The sequence below is a fragment of the Cucumis melo genome, chromosome 2 (genome assembly GCF_025177605.1).
Source record: "Cucumis melo cultivar AY chromosome 2, USDA_Cmelo_AY_1.0, whole genome shotgun sequence".
NCBI lineage: Eukaryota > Viridiplantae > Streptophyta > Magnoliopsida > Cucurbitales > Cucurbitaceae > Cucumis > Cucumis melo.
In genome coordinates, this window is record NC_066858.1 from 15,396,622 (window position 1) to 15,414,317 (window position 17,696).

The 17,696-nt window shown below is 27.8% G+C and overlaps 2 protein-coding genes across 4 annotated transcripts; both read right to left on the reverse strand.

The window, feature by feature from the left end:
* Positions 1 to 466: 466 nt before the first annotated feature.
* Positions 467 to 2,582, reverse strand: LOC103487446 (uncharacterized). 3 transcript variants are annotated; one of them, XM_008445774.3, is made up of 3 exons: positions 2,470 to 2,582; positions 1,764 to 1,917; positions 467 to 831 (listed from the first exon to the last, which is right to left on the reverse strand). In XM_008445774.3, the coding sequence occupies exons 2-3, from the start codon at positions 1,913 to 1,915 to the stop codon at positions 681 to 683; spliced, it is 303 nt and encodes a 100-aa protein (XP_008443996.1). In that variant the 5' UTR covers positions 1,916 to 1,917; positions 2,470 to 2,582; the 3' UTR covers positions 467 to 680. The 3 variants fall into 3 exon arrangements, with proteins under 3 accessions (XP_008443996.1, XP_050937584.1, XP_050937585.1); XM_051081627.1 differs by having other exon boundaries at positions 2,439 to 2,538; XM_051081628.1 differs by lacking the exon at positions 2,470 to 2,582 and adding an exon at positions 2,421 to 2,468.
* Positions 2,583 to 9,637: 7,055 nt separating this feature from the next.
* On the reverse strand, positions 9,638 to 10,434 carry LOC103487448 (uncharacterized). The gene is made up of 2 exons (XM_008445775.3): positions 10,100 to 10,434; positions 9,638 to 10,004 (listed from the first exon to the last, which is right to left on the reverse strand). The coding sequence occupies exons 1-2, from the start codon at positions 10,248 to 10,250 to the stop codon at positions 9,745 to 9,747; spliced, it is 411 nt and encodes a 136-aa protein (XP_008443997.1). The 5' UTR covers positions 10,251 to 10,434; the 3' UTR covers positions 9,638 to 9,744.
* Positions 10,435 to 17,696: the final 7,262 nt, after the last annotated feature.

The window sequence follows — 17,696 nt, forward strand, 5'->3', positions numbered from 1 at the left end:
AGAATTACAAATTGAACATCAGGTCAACCACACCAACATTATTTTATTCTATGTAACAAAATTTTATAAGTTTCCCATTTTTCAACCTCAAAACTGTCAAACTTTTGTTTTTACTTCCCCCCTACTCTACTCTTTAGCTATACTATATTTGAAACTAGCGACTGTAAATTTAGTTTTGATCTCTAAGAATGAAAACTTTTGGATCATTTTAATTTTTATATTGCAATAGATGGCAACTAGCTAACTGATTGCAGCATATAACATGTAAAAGTATGGAGTTCAAAGTAAAGAGATAGTTGAATTGGATATTGAAACTGAGACTTAAATAGCATTTGAACTTTCCCAACTTGTTAGCATACAATTTAACTAATTATATTTTTGAGGATTTCAGAATTACTTGGAAGAAAATTAAGGATTGAAAATCACAACATTATAGATGGCTAGCAGATCTAAAAATAAAACAACCTAGCAATAAACACAATTATGATATTGAATGTAACACCTTCTCTTCCTCCAATTCTAAATATCAAAACCAACTCAAATAGCGAACAAAACTCAGAGCAGCAGTGCTTATTTCTTTTTAGGAGCAGAATCCTAGTTGAAAATACTGGTATTGTCAATCAAAGGTCGAAGAGAAACCAATGACTAATATTCTTTCTTCCTTTTTGTTTATTACTAAGCTAATTGTGTTTCTTCAACAGGATTGAAGCCAGACCCATTCTCCAACCAAGCAACATTGTTGGCTCATTCTTTTGGGGGATGAGAGAAGCCAGCCCCATTCGCGAGCCTTGACTGGGAAGAATCTCTTGCTTCACCTCGGTTCTTGAGAACCTGAAAAACAGGCCAAGTTTAGTGCATTTAGCTACAACAATCATGAGATAACGCAAGGTATCTAGATAAGAAAATATTCTTATGATATTAGTAAAGGGTATCAGGATAAATGGATAGTTAGATAGTTAGATAGAAAGTTAGTTAGCTACTGAATGGAAGCGTGAATGAGTGAAGGTATGCATTAGTTGAGTGGTTTAAGGCTTGAGTTAGTTTGTTCAAGAGGAAGATTCCCAAGTATCTTGAACTTGGTTTTGGATTATCTTGTATTTCTTCTTTATATTTCAATATATTCAAATACTATTCTAGTTAGGAATAATCCTAACAAATTAATCCCAAATATAAACTTGCATACCATATATGGATATGTAAACTGAGCATATTATTCATGATAACAAAACAACTTCCAACAATCCCAAAAAAAACTCTAGCTGCATTGTAGAGGATGGAACTGGAAAGACTTGTAAGTGCCAAATTTGAAAAACCAGTTTCCAGAAATCAAGCATTCATTCACAAAAGTTTTACAATTTTATATGTATTTATTTTTAATGTTGGCAAAACCCCTCGCTTTGACTGCAAAAGCTAGGGCAGTAAAGCGGCCATTGAAACCCTCACAGGAAAGTGATAATGTTAAGCTCAATGCGACTGAGAAATGCACCACAATTTGGGAAAAAAAAGAAGAAAAAAAAACCCTCCTGTGGAATACCACGCCACCCCTAAGTCAAGAGGGAAGCGCTCAGCCTCGGACATTTTATTTTTACAATTTTATATGTAAGAGTTCTGTCCTCTTTGGTTTTACATAAACTCAAACTACTTTCATGAAATACCCCTTAAGAAATAACTTGGGATTCCTTGGCCTAATTATGGATAAAGTCCGTTTTCAAAGAACAATAACAAACACTGCCTATATCGAAGGAAAGTTGTTAAGCACTTACAAGGAAGGAGAAGGACCTTCACATGCAAATGTAGACAGGCCCTGGCGTTGCTTGTGTTTGGGATTAGATGAGCAGTATATATATACTCGGCCTTTACGCTTCACTGTCCTACAAAATTCGCACATCTTTTTCACCGAAGAACGGACTTTCATGGCTGGAGAAAAATAAAAGCAAGCATATCAAGCGACACTCCATTACGGGAAAATAATAAGGATACACTGAAAATTCCAGTAAAAAAATGGTTAATTCATGGATCTACAAGGCAAAACTCTGTCCTCCAGTACTTGAATTGAAAACCCAGAAAAGAAATGTGATGAAACAACAACTGTTCATCTCATTAAGTGAAACGAATGGGATTTTGCAGAGATCCAATGAGCTCCCCCTAACAATCTCATTATTGAAGTTCCGTTTTATGATTAAGAACACTAAACTTTTACTTGATTAACCCAATAATAAATTCTTCCTCAATCATTCAAAATAAATAAATAAATAAATAACTCAGAGAAGATTAATCGAAACAAATCAACCTTTGCATAAAGAAGTTAAAAAGAGAACTTGCAAAAACAGAAATCGGTACAAAACCCTAAAACCCTAAATGAAATTGAAAGCGAAATCTAACAAAGAAAAAAAACAGGAAGAGGGTGTTGCAGTAACTACTGTTGATGCAAATCTTAACTGAAAAAATGAAGGATTTCTTAGCAAATACCCTCGGATCGAGAACGACGGTCAGCAGCTGAGATGAACGACTAAAAGCAGTACGGAATATGGAACTTTGTTCTTCCGTATCCATCTGATTGATATTCAAGACTCTTAATTAATGGGCTTACTAGAAAGGCCAATATGTCCATATCGATTAGGTCAGCCCATTAGGGCCCATATTCAATGAACAGAACAAGATAGGTCCTATTGAATATTGATTTCTATAATTCTCCTTTATTGCACTCAAACCTTTTAACCTACCATAGGATGTTTGGAGCACTAAGTTACTTATTATAATCAATGAATAATCATATTTATTATTTAGCGTGTTATGGATACATCAAGTTTTAGCCTAAATTACAATAGTTTGTGTAAATCTTTTTTGTTTGAAGCAAGTAAAGTTGTGAAATGGTATTTATTATATTTTAATTACAATTTAAAGCCAAATATTACTTTATACTTGTGAACTTTGAAGTTTGTATCATTTAAACTACAAGCTAATAATTGTATCAATTTAAACTCCAAATTAACAGTTGTAGGTACAACTTAAATCAAAAACTTTCATAATTATATCAATTTAAACTTTAAACTTTCATAAATTTATTAATTTATTAGTCGAACAATGTTGTTTCAATTACCTTTACTTTATTTTATTTTAAACGCAAAAGTATAAACAATTGGGAAGACAAATTGGAGAAGGAAACATGAATGGAAAATTTGGAACAAGATTACGTGGGGGTAAATCAATGATGTTGAAAATTCTTTTTTTATTTTTTTATTTTAGTTTTAATTTCCAAGGTAAATTATTTGTTTATTAACTAAGTGATGAACAGAGAGACAATGTTAAGAGAGATTCCAACAATAATGATGAAATAAGAGAAATTAATTTAATATTAATCCCTAAGTTAAAGTTTATCCAATAAATATAAACAACAACAAAAAAAAAAAAAAAAAAAAAAAAAAAAGCACTTATTTTTCTATGGTGTGGAGTGTGTAACCAATTCTTGACCAAAGTTTTAGCCATTCAAAATGCCACCTACCTACCCTCCCACCTAAAATGCCAAACTAAAACATCACTACAATTTTAATTTATCAAACTCATACCTCATTTACTTATTATTTTTATTAACTTTTCCACCGAGCTACTCCAAATATTAATTAAAAATGAAAAATGGACCTTTCAAATTCTCCATGAATATATTTGTTCAAGTAGTTATGATCTCTTAAATCTAATATATATATATATATATATATATATAGTGCTTCAAACGATCAATTACATGGAAGTTTAGATGTCTAATTAGATTTGTGATTGGAGTATGAAAGTGTTGTACTTTAGTAAGATTTGACGGCAATGTCTAGTTGTGCTATATTTATGTTATCTGCAATTTTGATCATAAGTTTAGAAAAGTCCATTATATAGACTTTATAATCTTAAAAGAGCATCTTTATCTACATTATGACTTTTATTTCTAATAAAATTATCTTGTTCATCTACATGTGAATTTAGCTAATACATTGTTTGTGAACTATATTATTTGTGTCAATTCTCTATTATTTTGTATTTTTTTTTTTTTTTGTTTTCTTTGTTTGTCGATTTCATAACGTAAGCTTCATTTGATGATCATTGGTGATTTTTTTTTTTTTTTTTAAATTTAAGAAAGTTAGCTCTATGGTTGTGTCATCTTACTTTTTTAGGAATGTTTTTAAAATAAAAGTTTTTATATATTTATATATAGGGGTGGGTGTTCATTTTTCTAAAGAGAGGTGGGAATTATTTTTTGTGTATAGGGTGAACCAATAATTTGGGTTGATTTAAAAGAGGTCAAAAAGTAAAATGAGTATGAAGTCATTGAGAAAGGATGTAATTGGAGAATTTCATAGGGCAAAATATAAAGTACTTTTGCTTTCTAAAGTGTACTTTTATATGATGAATGCTAATCTCCTCATACTCCACTTTCACAATCTTATGCCTCCCTAACTTTACTTTTTCTTCTTTTTTAATCTTCTCTTTTTACTATTCCATCTCCCTTTATCTCTTTCTTCTTCTTCTTCTTCTTCTTCTTCTTCTTCTTCTTTTAATTGATCAATATGTCATATGTAAATTGGAAGCTAAACATGACGAAATATAATATTAAATTATAATACTTTTTTCTTTTAACTTAATTTCAAATTGGTTTTGTATGCTTATATGATGTTATTGCACTTACGATACATTTTTCCTCCCTCAAAAGTTATTCTCGATTGTAACAGGGAAAAACAGTCTTATTTACATTTACCCAAGTTTATTATAAGAAAATGATTGTAATATTAAATTTCCATTCATCCATTAAATTAAAGTATATTTTTTAGTCAATCAATTAATTTGCATAAGTTTTGATCTTAAAATTCAAAAATATATTTTTCTTATAATTTATTGTGGGTAGGTTGAGAAAATTTTATGTTAGATCAGATCTTGCGGGACCTTCCTCAACCATGATGGAGAATCCCCAATTTGGTTGAGGAGGGAGTTAAACTGGGGACACTAAATGGGTCTCGAACGAGGGATAGGAAACATATTCCATCTTGTTCTTGTCCGATCCTGTCTCAAATATTTTATTTTATTTTATTACTTTCTAATATCAATATAAAAATAAAAAATAAGAAAGTATTTAATAGGAGCATTTTTCAAAATAGTAAAATATTAAAATTATTTATAAAATATAGCAAAATTCATCGATCTACCTTTAACATTTTTCTTTTGATGTAAATAATTTTATTATTTTTATATCTAGAACAATTTCTCGATGTATATAAAATATGGTTGAGACAAATATATATATATATATATATATATATATATATATATATATATATATATATTGTTAAACCCCAACCATTCCATAAAGATTTAGATTCAAAGTTTCATTTCACACGTTTTTTGGAAAAACGATAAATAAATAAGTTTAGAAATACATTTTGCTCCCTAAACCTTTCATTTGATTTATACGCTTTTCATTTTTTAACCATTTAATCTAAATTTAATTTTTGTATTCTCAAATTTATAACATTTTTGTCTCTAACATTAAAAAAAATTGTCAAAATGAAATGTCAGATTTCTATTTTTTTTTTTTTAATAATGTAAACTTTGTATTACATACAAAATATTGAGTCTCTAATTTATTTGTTGATTTACTTATAAAAAAAAGTATTATTAAATCTTAACATACAAATTTCTACAATAAGGACTGAATTGATAAAAAAAAATTAAAAATATATAATGACTAAATTGTTACATTTATTGCATTAAATTGGTAAAAAAAATTAAAAGTAGAAGAAATAAATGGTTATAAAAGAAAGTTAAGAAAGTAAATGGTTAGTTGTATGAAAGTTTGTAGAGATAATAATAAAAAGAAAAAAATGGACGATAAGAAGTAAGCAAGGTCAAATTTAGAGAGGCAAATAAAGTTGTTCATGATCTAAGTAATTGTAGCTTCTTCTTCCTTTGAGACTTCATCTACTTTTTACCTATAACTTTTCCTTCCTTTGTTTCCTCTCTCATTTTTCCTGAAGGATTGATGTTTGGTTGTTGGTTTGTTTTTTCCCATTTTAATCAATTTCAATTTTGGGACAAGAATTAATTCTAGAAAAATGAGAATATTTATTTGTCTCTAAAATGTATTGAAAAACTTTGTAACTTCACTAAATAGTTAATTTTAGTAACTTATGTACCCTTCTAACTAAAAAATTCATTGGGTCTAATTCTCTCTCCCTCAATGTTATTGAATTAGAAAAACATTAAAAAAAAATTAATGACTTATGTTTTATGTTTTCAGGTTTATTGGCTTCTGTATTTGATGCCTAAATTTGGTAAAAAAAACATTAAACTCAACTCAATTTTAAAAAAATTAAAATTTGTATTACATAATGTATTATAAATTAGGTTGACTCTAAAGTTAGTCCCTTTAACGTGGATAAAAGGTAAAAGTTAATCCATATAGTTTTTTTCTATGATTTAATATACCTTCACATATAGTCCTTATGGTTTTAAAATTTAGATTTAATTCCTATGATTTGATATAATTTCATATAGGTTCTTAAGGAGGTTATCCTTTTCATAGAGATTATTTATAAAAAAAAATTCATACCATAGAGATCATTATATATATGAAATTTTTACCAAACTATAGGAATACATTCTAATTATAAATTGTATGACCTAAATTTTAACGTTAGACGAGAATTTCAATTTATCCTATAATATTAATTAATAGTGCTTTTATAAACTTTTAACCAAAACATATCTTTATACATAAATTAATAATAATTTATTGTCAACTAATATTTAGTGGATAATCGTAAAATTGTTCTAAAATTAGAATCTAGCAAACCTATATCTAAAAACATGAAATACGATATCTTTTCTTTAATCCTTTTGTTTTTAATTTTTTGTTTTAAGCTTCTCTACCAAACAGATGTGGTTCTATTAAATATTTGCTTATTTTCGAGTGGATGAAAGTTTTTGACCAACAAAAATCATCATGTTATGTATCAAATTAATGGTAAAATTAGGACAAATTAAAATTCAATATGTCTCCGTCAAATTAAATAAAAGATAAACATATATTGATAGATTTTGATAATGCCATGTGTCCTTATTAGGACCACTACGTAAAATAAATAGGTCATAATATTTTGATTCATTGTCAAACGATACCTAAAAAAGTAGGCTATTTTGGCTTAAAGATCATCTAAGTCCAAACCCGCCTTACCACATAAAATTATATAAATAGAGAAACTCTCCTACATTTTAGATTCATAACTATAAAATTGCATAGTAAATCATAGAATCCTTTAACAAAACAAATACCCCAAAATTATAAAGATTTCTTTCAAAATCTCAACCTTAAGAACATTCACGCTTTCTAGAAAGATATGGACTCTATTAACTAAGTTTTTTACTTCAAAAACCTTGTCCGAGAAAGACATAATGATATACTAATTTAAAACTATATATACTAAAAAAAACCAAACTTAAACTGCATGTTACTTAGAAACACAAATAATTGATCATGCCACATATATAAAATGAGCATAATAATCAACTTAGTATAAGTCATAAATTATTGATACATGAAAGTCAAACAACCGAGACACCAATATAGGAGATTTAATTTCTTAATACACCTAATATTTGTTTGGTTGTCCAATTAACTCTAAGAATTTGCAAGCTATATATATATATATATATATATATATATATATATATATATGGCCACCGACCTTCTACAATTATTGGCCCAACTCCAACTTTCCCTCTCCCAACATTTCTTTTTATTAATTAACAACACTACATTAACTTTTTTTCTTAATTTATTGCTTACATATCAACGTCACTTTTGCTCTTCCATCAATGTAACCAAGTGTTCCATTTCTTAGCTAATTACGCTTCTTCGACTAGCCTGAGAGAATTAATTAAGGGTCTTTTGTAGTTTTATTTAGTCATTGAATCCAAAATGCTCCTTATCCTAACTCAATTGTAGGTGTTCAAGTTTTACAAAGTATATGAGTTAATGTATTAAATATTATTTGTCACTATTGTCACAATCCAAATCTTGTTATTAATCTCGTTAGAATCTTTGGTCTATATGCCAATGATTTAATATTTACCATTTACCAAAGAGACTAATATATATTAAGATTCAATGAAATTTATAAAGTAAATTTTGCTTTTTAAATAAAGTAAACGGTGACTTTAATCATAAGAATGTTGTTACGTATAATAAAATAGTTTTAATATTAATCTATAGACATATTAAAAGAAGAAAAACTTAGGCTAATGGTGCAGTAGCATTGACAAACACTTATTAGAAAAGAAAATTCAATGAGAAGACTAAAAGAATGAATGAACTAAATCCAAAGAGTTGAAATGCCAAAATATACTAATAGGTTGATTTTGAAAAATTAGAATTTAGTTTTTATAATCTGATAGAATTAGGAGGTGTACTAAATTCTTAGTTATACCTGAATTTTTTAATGGGAACAAAATTAAATGTTAACTATGATTTTATTAGCAGTGTCATAGTGTCGACATAGTTTCTTTATTTAACAAAAACAAACATAAAACTTATAAAAGTAGGATTTTTTTTATATCTTCTCCTTTCAATTTCATTTTTCAAATAAATAAGATGGAAAGATGTGGAGCCTAAACCAAATTTCAAACCAAAGTCCCATCACTCTGACATCGGAAACTTCCAAGACTCTTTTGAAAAACAAATTCCAAAAATAAACGATTTTTAAACTTCATTTGTTTTTTTTTTCTTTTTATTAATCCAGCTTTTTTTTTTTTTTTGTTAATGCATATATTACAATAAATAAATAATACACTACACTACTACATGCATGTTAATTATTATTATTATTATGAAAAAGAAAAACAAAAATTCTCTCACTTGGTGTTCATGTTCTTATTTATTTGTTTAATAATATGGTAGTTTGGGGATATTGTGTTTGGTTGTCCCCATTTTGAACCGATCATGGAAATTGCAGCTCCCTCACATGGCCTTTGCCCCCAAACAAAACCACAATTTTCTTATTTTCCAATGCCCTCTCCTTTTAATTAATTTCCCAATCACCACAATACCACAATTAAAAATCCCACATTATCTTCACTAACATTCACTTTTTTCTTTGAAAAAAAAAGCGGCTGGAAAAGGGGTAGGTTTAATTTGAGAAGCAAAACTCACAAACCCACCACCAACTACCTACTAAGCAGGTCAATTATTGAGACTTTACACAACAAATAATACATCCTCATACCCTTTTATTAATGAAACTAGTTATATTTGAAAATCAAAATATTATAAAATACAAGTGAAGGCACGCTTGGATTATATATAATAAGCGTTTTGGGTGTGTATGGGCTACCAAAAACAACGAAGCATCCTAGAACTTGCCCATTCATCTTCCTAACTTACCACTCACACTCATCATATTAAATATTCAAATTTCAATTATAGTTTTTTTTTTTTCTTTTTTTCTTTTTTGTTGACATAACATCACCTTCCTCAGTACCCCCAAAAAGGCCGTTACCGTTGCCTTACAGTTGCTTCCTCAACCAAACCAAAACCAAGCTCCAATTATTGTCGGTCAAGATAAACAAATAAACCCCCAATTCTTGATACTTAAAACAAAAATAGAGGAGGAAATCACTTCAATTTCTACAGAAAAATGGTATTTACAATATTTGGCGAAACACCCAGAAGCCAGAAATCAACTTCAATTTTTGTACAGAAAAATATTTTCAACAAGAGTAAGTGTATCGATGAACAACACGATCTCTCATAATCCCGTTGTAAAGTGCCACTCTGTTCGCCGGCATTCTTGGGTCTACCGCCGCTGTAGGGGGGTTTTGCGCCGGTGAAGAGGAGGAATAATTGTTGTTATAAGCGATTTCGTGTTGTCTTCGAAAATCTTCGCCGTTACCTATTGGATCCACGACGTCCTTTGCAAAATGAACCCTTTTCTTGTGATTATTCTGTTTCTTCTTTTTCTTGCTGGACTCTGATAAAAAAAAAAAAGGAATTAATTAATTAATTAATAATTAGAGAAATTGAGATTAAAAAAAGAAATTAGAAGAGGTTTGCTTTAATTAGTACCGGAGGGAAAACAAGAGCGGAGAGTTGGAGGTGAGAATTGATGGATTGGGATGGTTTTTTGGATGCAGAAAGAGAGAAGAATAACGGTGCCGGAGACGGCAGCCATGGCTGTGGCCAGAGCCATTCCTTGTGAGTTCATCATGGAAGACATATATCTTTTTTCCTTTTTGTATGTGGAAGAAGGTGAAGAAGAAGAAGAAGAGGAAGAGTACAAAGGTAAAAGAGAAGTGAGAGGGATTTATAAATAGGACAGAGGAGAAGGTGATGTAATCGAAGCGACAATAGTTTTTTTTTTTTTTTTTTTCTTCTTTGTTTTTTTAAGTAATTCATTTAAGACTATAGATAATTTAAAGGGTATTTTTTTTTAAGAAAAAAAGAGGGGGCAAGAAGTGGAGTTGTGGGGCAGGTATTATGGGTGGCTTGGTCTAAGCTTCTTTGATTTTGAAGTAATGTTTGTGGACATTACAATCTTTCATTGTTTGACTTTGCGTATTTGGAATTGATTATAGATAGTTTGATTGTATTAATAGGTGGTCATGTTTTAATGTTTGTAAGTGTATGAATGATGTGTACCGGTGGAGTCGATATTAGGAATCTACATGTTGATCTTCTCAAGTTCAGATTGAATATCATAGTATGAACTCACAATTAGTACGCATAGCACATGAATACTATTTGAAAGCATGTTTATCTGATTAAATTAGTATTGAAATATATATATATAATTTGGGTTGGTTGGGGGGTTCGTGGGAAACCGGAATGGGAGAGTGGGAGTAGCTTCTACCAAATTCGGGAAAGAGAAGGAAAAGGGAAATGAGGAGGACCTAGAAAGATGAAAGATGAAAGATGAAAGATGGATGCATAATTTTGTATGATAAAACCAAAGCTCCTATTATTATGATGTATAAATAAAATATAATTATTTCTTTTTTGCTTTCCTGTTTTTGTCTATTTCTGACGGCTGGATTGGATTCTCCATTTTTCTTTTTTTACTTTCTTCAAATAAATAAATAAATTAACCGATAAGTATTAAAGTTAAAAACATAACGCCATTGCCAAATTTTATTTTTATTTTTATAATGTGAAAGAGGGATTGTAAATGGATCCAAATTGATTTCTCTTTCTTAGATAAGCAAAGCAATTGAATGAGTGAATGCCAAAGTAAAACACATTATTATTATTATTATTATTATTTATTTTTATATTTTTTTAGTTTTGAAAACCCAACAAAGTTTCTTTCTTTGGTCACTGTGGTGCATGTGTAGACACGTGCCACATTACAAGATAAAAAGCTTTAGGGATTCTTTTTTTGGCTTTAATCATCAACGTTTTCATTTCATATGTGTTCAACATTCATTGGTTATATAATCGATTCAAACCTCTTTCTAGTTTTAGTCTCAAACTTTGAGTTCCGTCCCTATTCAATTTTTGTACACTTAACTCTCTATTAAATATATATATATATTTTTTAAAAGGCTTGGTTTTAAAAATTATTTGTTTTTAAAATTTGACAAACATTCGACACATATTTTAAAAAGAAAATGTTGGTAAAAAATAGTCGGTTTTAAGATATATCCTTTGGAATCAATTTCTATAAAAGAAAAAAAAGAAAAGAAAATCTTTATCTCAATTATTTTACTTTTTTTATAGAATTGTTAAAAATTTAAAAAATATTTAAAGATCATCTATCTCGTATTAGATCGTCATAATTAATACTGTTATATCAATCAACTCCAACCATCACATTCGATGTTCACTTTTGACCAATTCCAATGTCACGTTCGACAGCAATAATTGTAACCAACTCTATCGACCACTTTTGACTTGACTTTGACGATCACTTTGATCTACTTATTTATTTATCTACAAAATTGAAAATATAAAAATTAGGTATATTTTTTAAAATATAAAAAACCTTGAATTAGGGGTTAAAATAATAAAAATCAAACTATTTACTTCATGAGGAAGGAAGAAAAGAAAAAAGGAATTAGTAAAGGAGAAAAAGATGAGTACAAGGGTAAAATAAATTTAGAGAAATTTGGAAAATCAAAGCCTAGGAACATAAATATAAGAGATTACTACAATATTGAGTGATCATTTTAGTTTATTGGAAGTAGGAAAAGAAAAAGAAAAAAGAAAAAGGAAGAGGGCCAATTTAGGAATAAAAAGAATTGTTGTGGCTAGGGAAGTTTGGATTGGACGACACGTCAAGGGGATGGGAAGGGCAAATTGGGAAAGATGATTTTCCGTGGGATGTGGACCAAGTTTTCCCGCTCTCAACCATCGCTTTCACATTGCAATCATTTTTTCTTTTTTAGAAACCACCTTTTCATCTTTTTTTTTTCTTCTTAATGCCTTATGGCTATATTGAACCGAATACTTATAAATAAGTATAGAGATAAGGAATAATTAATATTAGTTTTAATTTACCAATTTATCTAAATAGGTTATGATGTTTTCTTATATATTTTTAAATCTATACATGGATGGGGTATATCAATGTATTGGATATGTGTTGGGTTTAGTTGAATAATAATGGAAGTGTTGGGGGCTTGTGGGGATTTGGTAAGGCCATGTAGGCCAAATTACAACACTATGTTCTTTTATTTTCTCTATAATTAGGTTGGGAAACCTTTGAATTCTAGTTGAAATCACAAACCATTTAAATTATTGTCATGGTTTTGTGAGATTTCTCGCGTAAATAAAAAATAAATTTTGACATCGGATATTTTTTAGAATTTTAGAAACTAAATTGTTGCAATTTCAAAAGTACAGTACAGGAACTAAATAGTCGCATAGTAAAGTTGAAATTAAATTGTTACAAAATGAAAAGTAGATAGACTGAATCGTTACAAAATTAACGTACGAGGAACTAAATTATTGTTTTATTGAAAGTTCAAGACCAAAGTTATATTTTTATTTTCAAAATTAGAGATTCTAAGTAGTAGGCACAAAACTTGAAAAAGGATTAATATTTTGTAAGATTGGGATTTTGATCCATATATAGTTAATAGTAGTATATGTTGAATGGAATGTATTTATGACATGATGAAATATAAAATAAAGAGTCATGCAAATAATGCAAAGTGAACATAAAGAAATATCCCAAGTCAATATTTTCTATTGTATATAACCATTAAAGAACATCAATGACAGATAATATAATATGGACCAATTTTCAAAATAGAGTGGGGGAATGGGTATCATAGAGGGAAAAGTAGCAATGAGTTTATGCTCATTCTTCACTTCCATTCTTTTTATTTTTTATTTTTTTTAATTTAACCTCTAATTATCGGTCTTCATATTTTGAATATTTTATTTTATGGATCATGGATGTATTCAATAGTTTGAAAGGATTTATAGATCTATTATATAGATAAATTAAAGGTTAGTTTTTTTTTTTTTTTTTTTGTATGAAAATAAATCAATGAGAAGGGAACAAATTATTATGATTGAAGATGTTGGCTAAAGTAGAATAATAAAGTTAAATTGTAGGACCCAACAATCCATTTGGAGATCACTATTTAATAAAAGGAATATTTGAATTAGGTTCTCTTTAAACCATGGTTAATCCTTAATCTCGTTTTCATAATTCTTTATTCAATAGGTTTATTATTTTTTTCAATAATTAAATAGTAATAAAAATTTAAGCACATTCACTTATATTATTTAGAAATACATGAATAACTAAAATATATGATCAATAATATTAATATAATTCTAACATATTTGATTATGTATCCTACTATCCATTTTAGGCTTAACTATTCTTGATCATGAATTTATTTTTATTCATTGAAAATTTCATACTACTCGAAATTGTGGTCCTTACTTAATTATGTAATCAAGATCATCTCCTAATCTAATCAATGCAAGGATTTTGATTGCACTCCAACATTTAGTCGAAGATAAAAATATTGGAGTTGTTAGCAAAGATCGAAGATTCAAGATTGAAGATTATTGCTCCATACAATGTCGTTCTACTCCAACTTGGACTTTCACAATCACTTTCTACCCTATCCAAATTCCAATCCATATATTTCTCTTTCTACATCCCTTCATAGCTCCACACTTCTAGGCTAAAAATTACACTTCCGTATATGCCCTTAAAAAAACCATTCAACTTACGTAGTTTGAGTTATTTAAAATTTCGTAACAATTTGATCTATGTCATTGTAGCTTGTAAAAGTTTCGTAGATAATATCGATAGATGTTATAATATAATCAAGTGCTTGTTTGAAGATGGTTTTAAAATTGTTAAAATTATTAGATTTTGGCAAAACATTATAACTGTTATTATCCAACATTTAAAAGTTTTAAGGAAATGATAAACTTCAAGCATCGTAAAAAAAAGATATGTGGTTTATAAATCATTGCAATTCAAAGCACTTTAAATTTGGTATACTAGCTCGATTTTGTGTGTGGTGTAATGTTTTAAAAGAGTGCTCTAATGTAGATAGATTTTGGTGTGAGTATAATAATTTTTTATGAAGGGTAATTTTTCTTTATCATGGTTTCTTCTCTAACCACGTTACTTTTGATGTGTATCTGTTTTATTGCTTTAGTTTGATTTCTTAGTTATTTTTATGCTTTTTCATGTTGTATTAGTAGGAGGTTTCCCAACCCCCCCCCCCCCCCCCCAAAAAAAAAAAAAAAAAAAACATATTTTTGAAAAGCTGTTAGGTTAAAATACTAAAATAAATACATCTTTCATCACTCAAAATTAATTTATGCAATTTTCAAATCATTAAAATTGAATTTAAAGAAATTTTGAAAATATGCAAAAAAAAAATAATAATAATAATAATAATTCTACGGTTTTAATTAAAGATTTAGTTTGATTTCAATTTAGTCAACAACTTTCAAAATGTTACAATGTTATTCTTAGAAGGTATGTTTTGTTTCACTTGGTCTTTTATGTTTCAATATTTGTATTTTTAACATTGACTTTTCACAAATATCTATTTTACATTTTTGCCATCATTGTCAATATATATTAATTAATTTAAAAATAAGTAAAAATCTAATGAATTAGGTGAAGGGAATTGGATCTTGACGGAAGCGTGTGATCGTGTTATTTGATTCTTGGACAAAATTAATTATTAATAATTAAATTAATCAACTAATGATTTTAGGTCAGAAATCCAACATTAAGTTCCATTGCTTTTGGACAAAATATGTTTTTTAGCTCTTAAAGTTTGAAGTTAATGTTTGTTAGAATACTTTTTATCAATCTAACAAGTTGACTAATCATATTTAACTACTACATCATTTTTTCATTAATCAACTAACGTTCTAAGTAACTTCAATGACCATTTATAACTATTTTTCAGACTTTCGAGACTAAAATGCTCATTTTGAAATTTCAAGGACCAAATAGATATGAATTTCAAAGATGATGGACCACAACCGAGTTTAACATTTTTACTATTAGAAATTTAAATTCTCATTTTAAAATAATATGAAGTTAGAAAGAGCCATTTTTGTAATTATAGGGTAACAATTATTAAAAAGAAAAAGAATTGAATAATAGTGTTATTATTTTTTTTTTTTTATTGTGGTAATCTTGAAAACAAAATAAATGAAGAAATAAAAATACATATAAAATAAAACATAGACATAGACATCACATCAAATTCCTTTACCCTTTCACGTTATTTTGACTTCGTTAGGCGTTGGTATCCCGACTCCATGTGCCCCCCCCCCCCCCCCCCCCCCCCCCCCCCCCCACTTGTTCTTCACGTTTCTTCCTTTCCCCTTCATCAACTTCTTTCTCATAACTCTCCTTCCCTTGTTATCTACTTCTATTTGGTAACTTTTTCTTCTTTTTAAATTACCTATATTTTCACTGTTATAATCTTTTTATAATAATAAATATAGAATCCATATGTTGCATCATAAAATTAATCGAGATGCCTTAAACTGGATTAGACACCTACGAGTTCCTTTGATACATAAATTTTTAAAGTTATTAATTCTGGTTTCTTGTCATGACATATTAATTTTTACATATTAATTTTTAAAGTTATTATATTTTACAAATATAATAAAATATCAATATCGTTGAAGGATAGACACCTATTATAACCCATAGATATACTAATAGATGACTTTGATATTTTGTTATAGTTGTAAATATTTTTAACAATTTTATCATTTAAAATAATAATTCAATAAAAATTAAAAATGGTTTATACTGAAATCTTAAATTAGTTAACTTTGAAATGTCTAGTTACAATATATATTATATAATGGTTTATATTTATCAATTTTTGGTTCTAGTGTAGTGGTTGTAACCCCACTTTATAATCTTTAAGTTAAGGGTCGAAGTCTTGCATTGTAACTATTTTAACAAACTAATTTTTATTTCAAATATTAATAGTTTTCTTTCCTCAAATATTAAATTTGTTTCTAAATTGTCACAAAATATATTTTATTCCAAATATCTTTAATTTTATTTCCTAAAATATCAAATATCTTTCAAATTTTCAATAATTTTCTTTCTCTAAAAAATAGTTTTTATTCCAAATATTAATAATTTTCTTTCCCAAAAAATCAAAATTTCTTCCTAAATTTTCACAAAATATATTTTTATTCCAAACATCCTTAATTTTCTTTCCCCAAATATTAAATATCTTTCCGAATTTCAATAGTTTTATTTCTACAAAGACTTCAAATATCAATTTTATAGTTAAATTTCAATAATGTCATAAAAGAAAGAAAATTTATTAATAAGAGGAAGAAAAACATAACTAAGATAAAACCCTAACTTGTTTTCTAGCCATCATTCGTTATCTAACAAATATTTAGAAAAAAAATGCAACAAAAACTTTCACTCTTTCAACAATATTCCATAAAAAATGTATTATTATTTTTTTCTTTTTATGATACAATTTTAAATTCACATTTACGTTACTTATGTATATATTTACTTAAGTTTCTACTATGAATATTGTGAATACTCGACTACGCAATCGAATGAGAGATCAATTGATGAATGATTGTCATCTAACTTATATTGAGAAAAATTTATTGGATAAGTTAGATAATAAATTTATCATGGATCCATTTTAAAACATGAAAACTCATAAATGACAATTGTAATATGTGTTAAATTAATCAATCTTTGAAGATATTAAAATTGTTTTTAACATTTTTCTAATGTGTTTATTATATAGTGTCCCCACTATACAAAATTTTTGGATCTACTACTGCTTGTCATGATGTTTGGGCATAATTATGCAAATAAGTTTTCTTGTGGAACTAACCCATTCCAACTAATTTGTATACTAATTTATGGCAAAAAAAAAAAAAAAAAAAGAAAGAAATTCACGATAAAATTACGGTTAAAACATCATTTCGGTATTTATACAACAATCATGTATTTTTAAATGTCTAATATTAGTGTCTAGACTTTTAATATATCTTAATTTTAGTCTCTACTACTAGTTTATCGTAAAATTTTCATTATCTTTTATATTTTCATTAGCATTTTAATTTAAAATTTAACAATATATTCATATATTTTGTTCTTTTTTTTTTCATGAAAATGATTGGGATTGTTTAAACAATTTCAATAAATAGTAAGTAGGAGGAA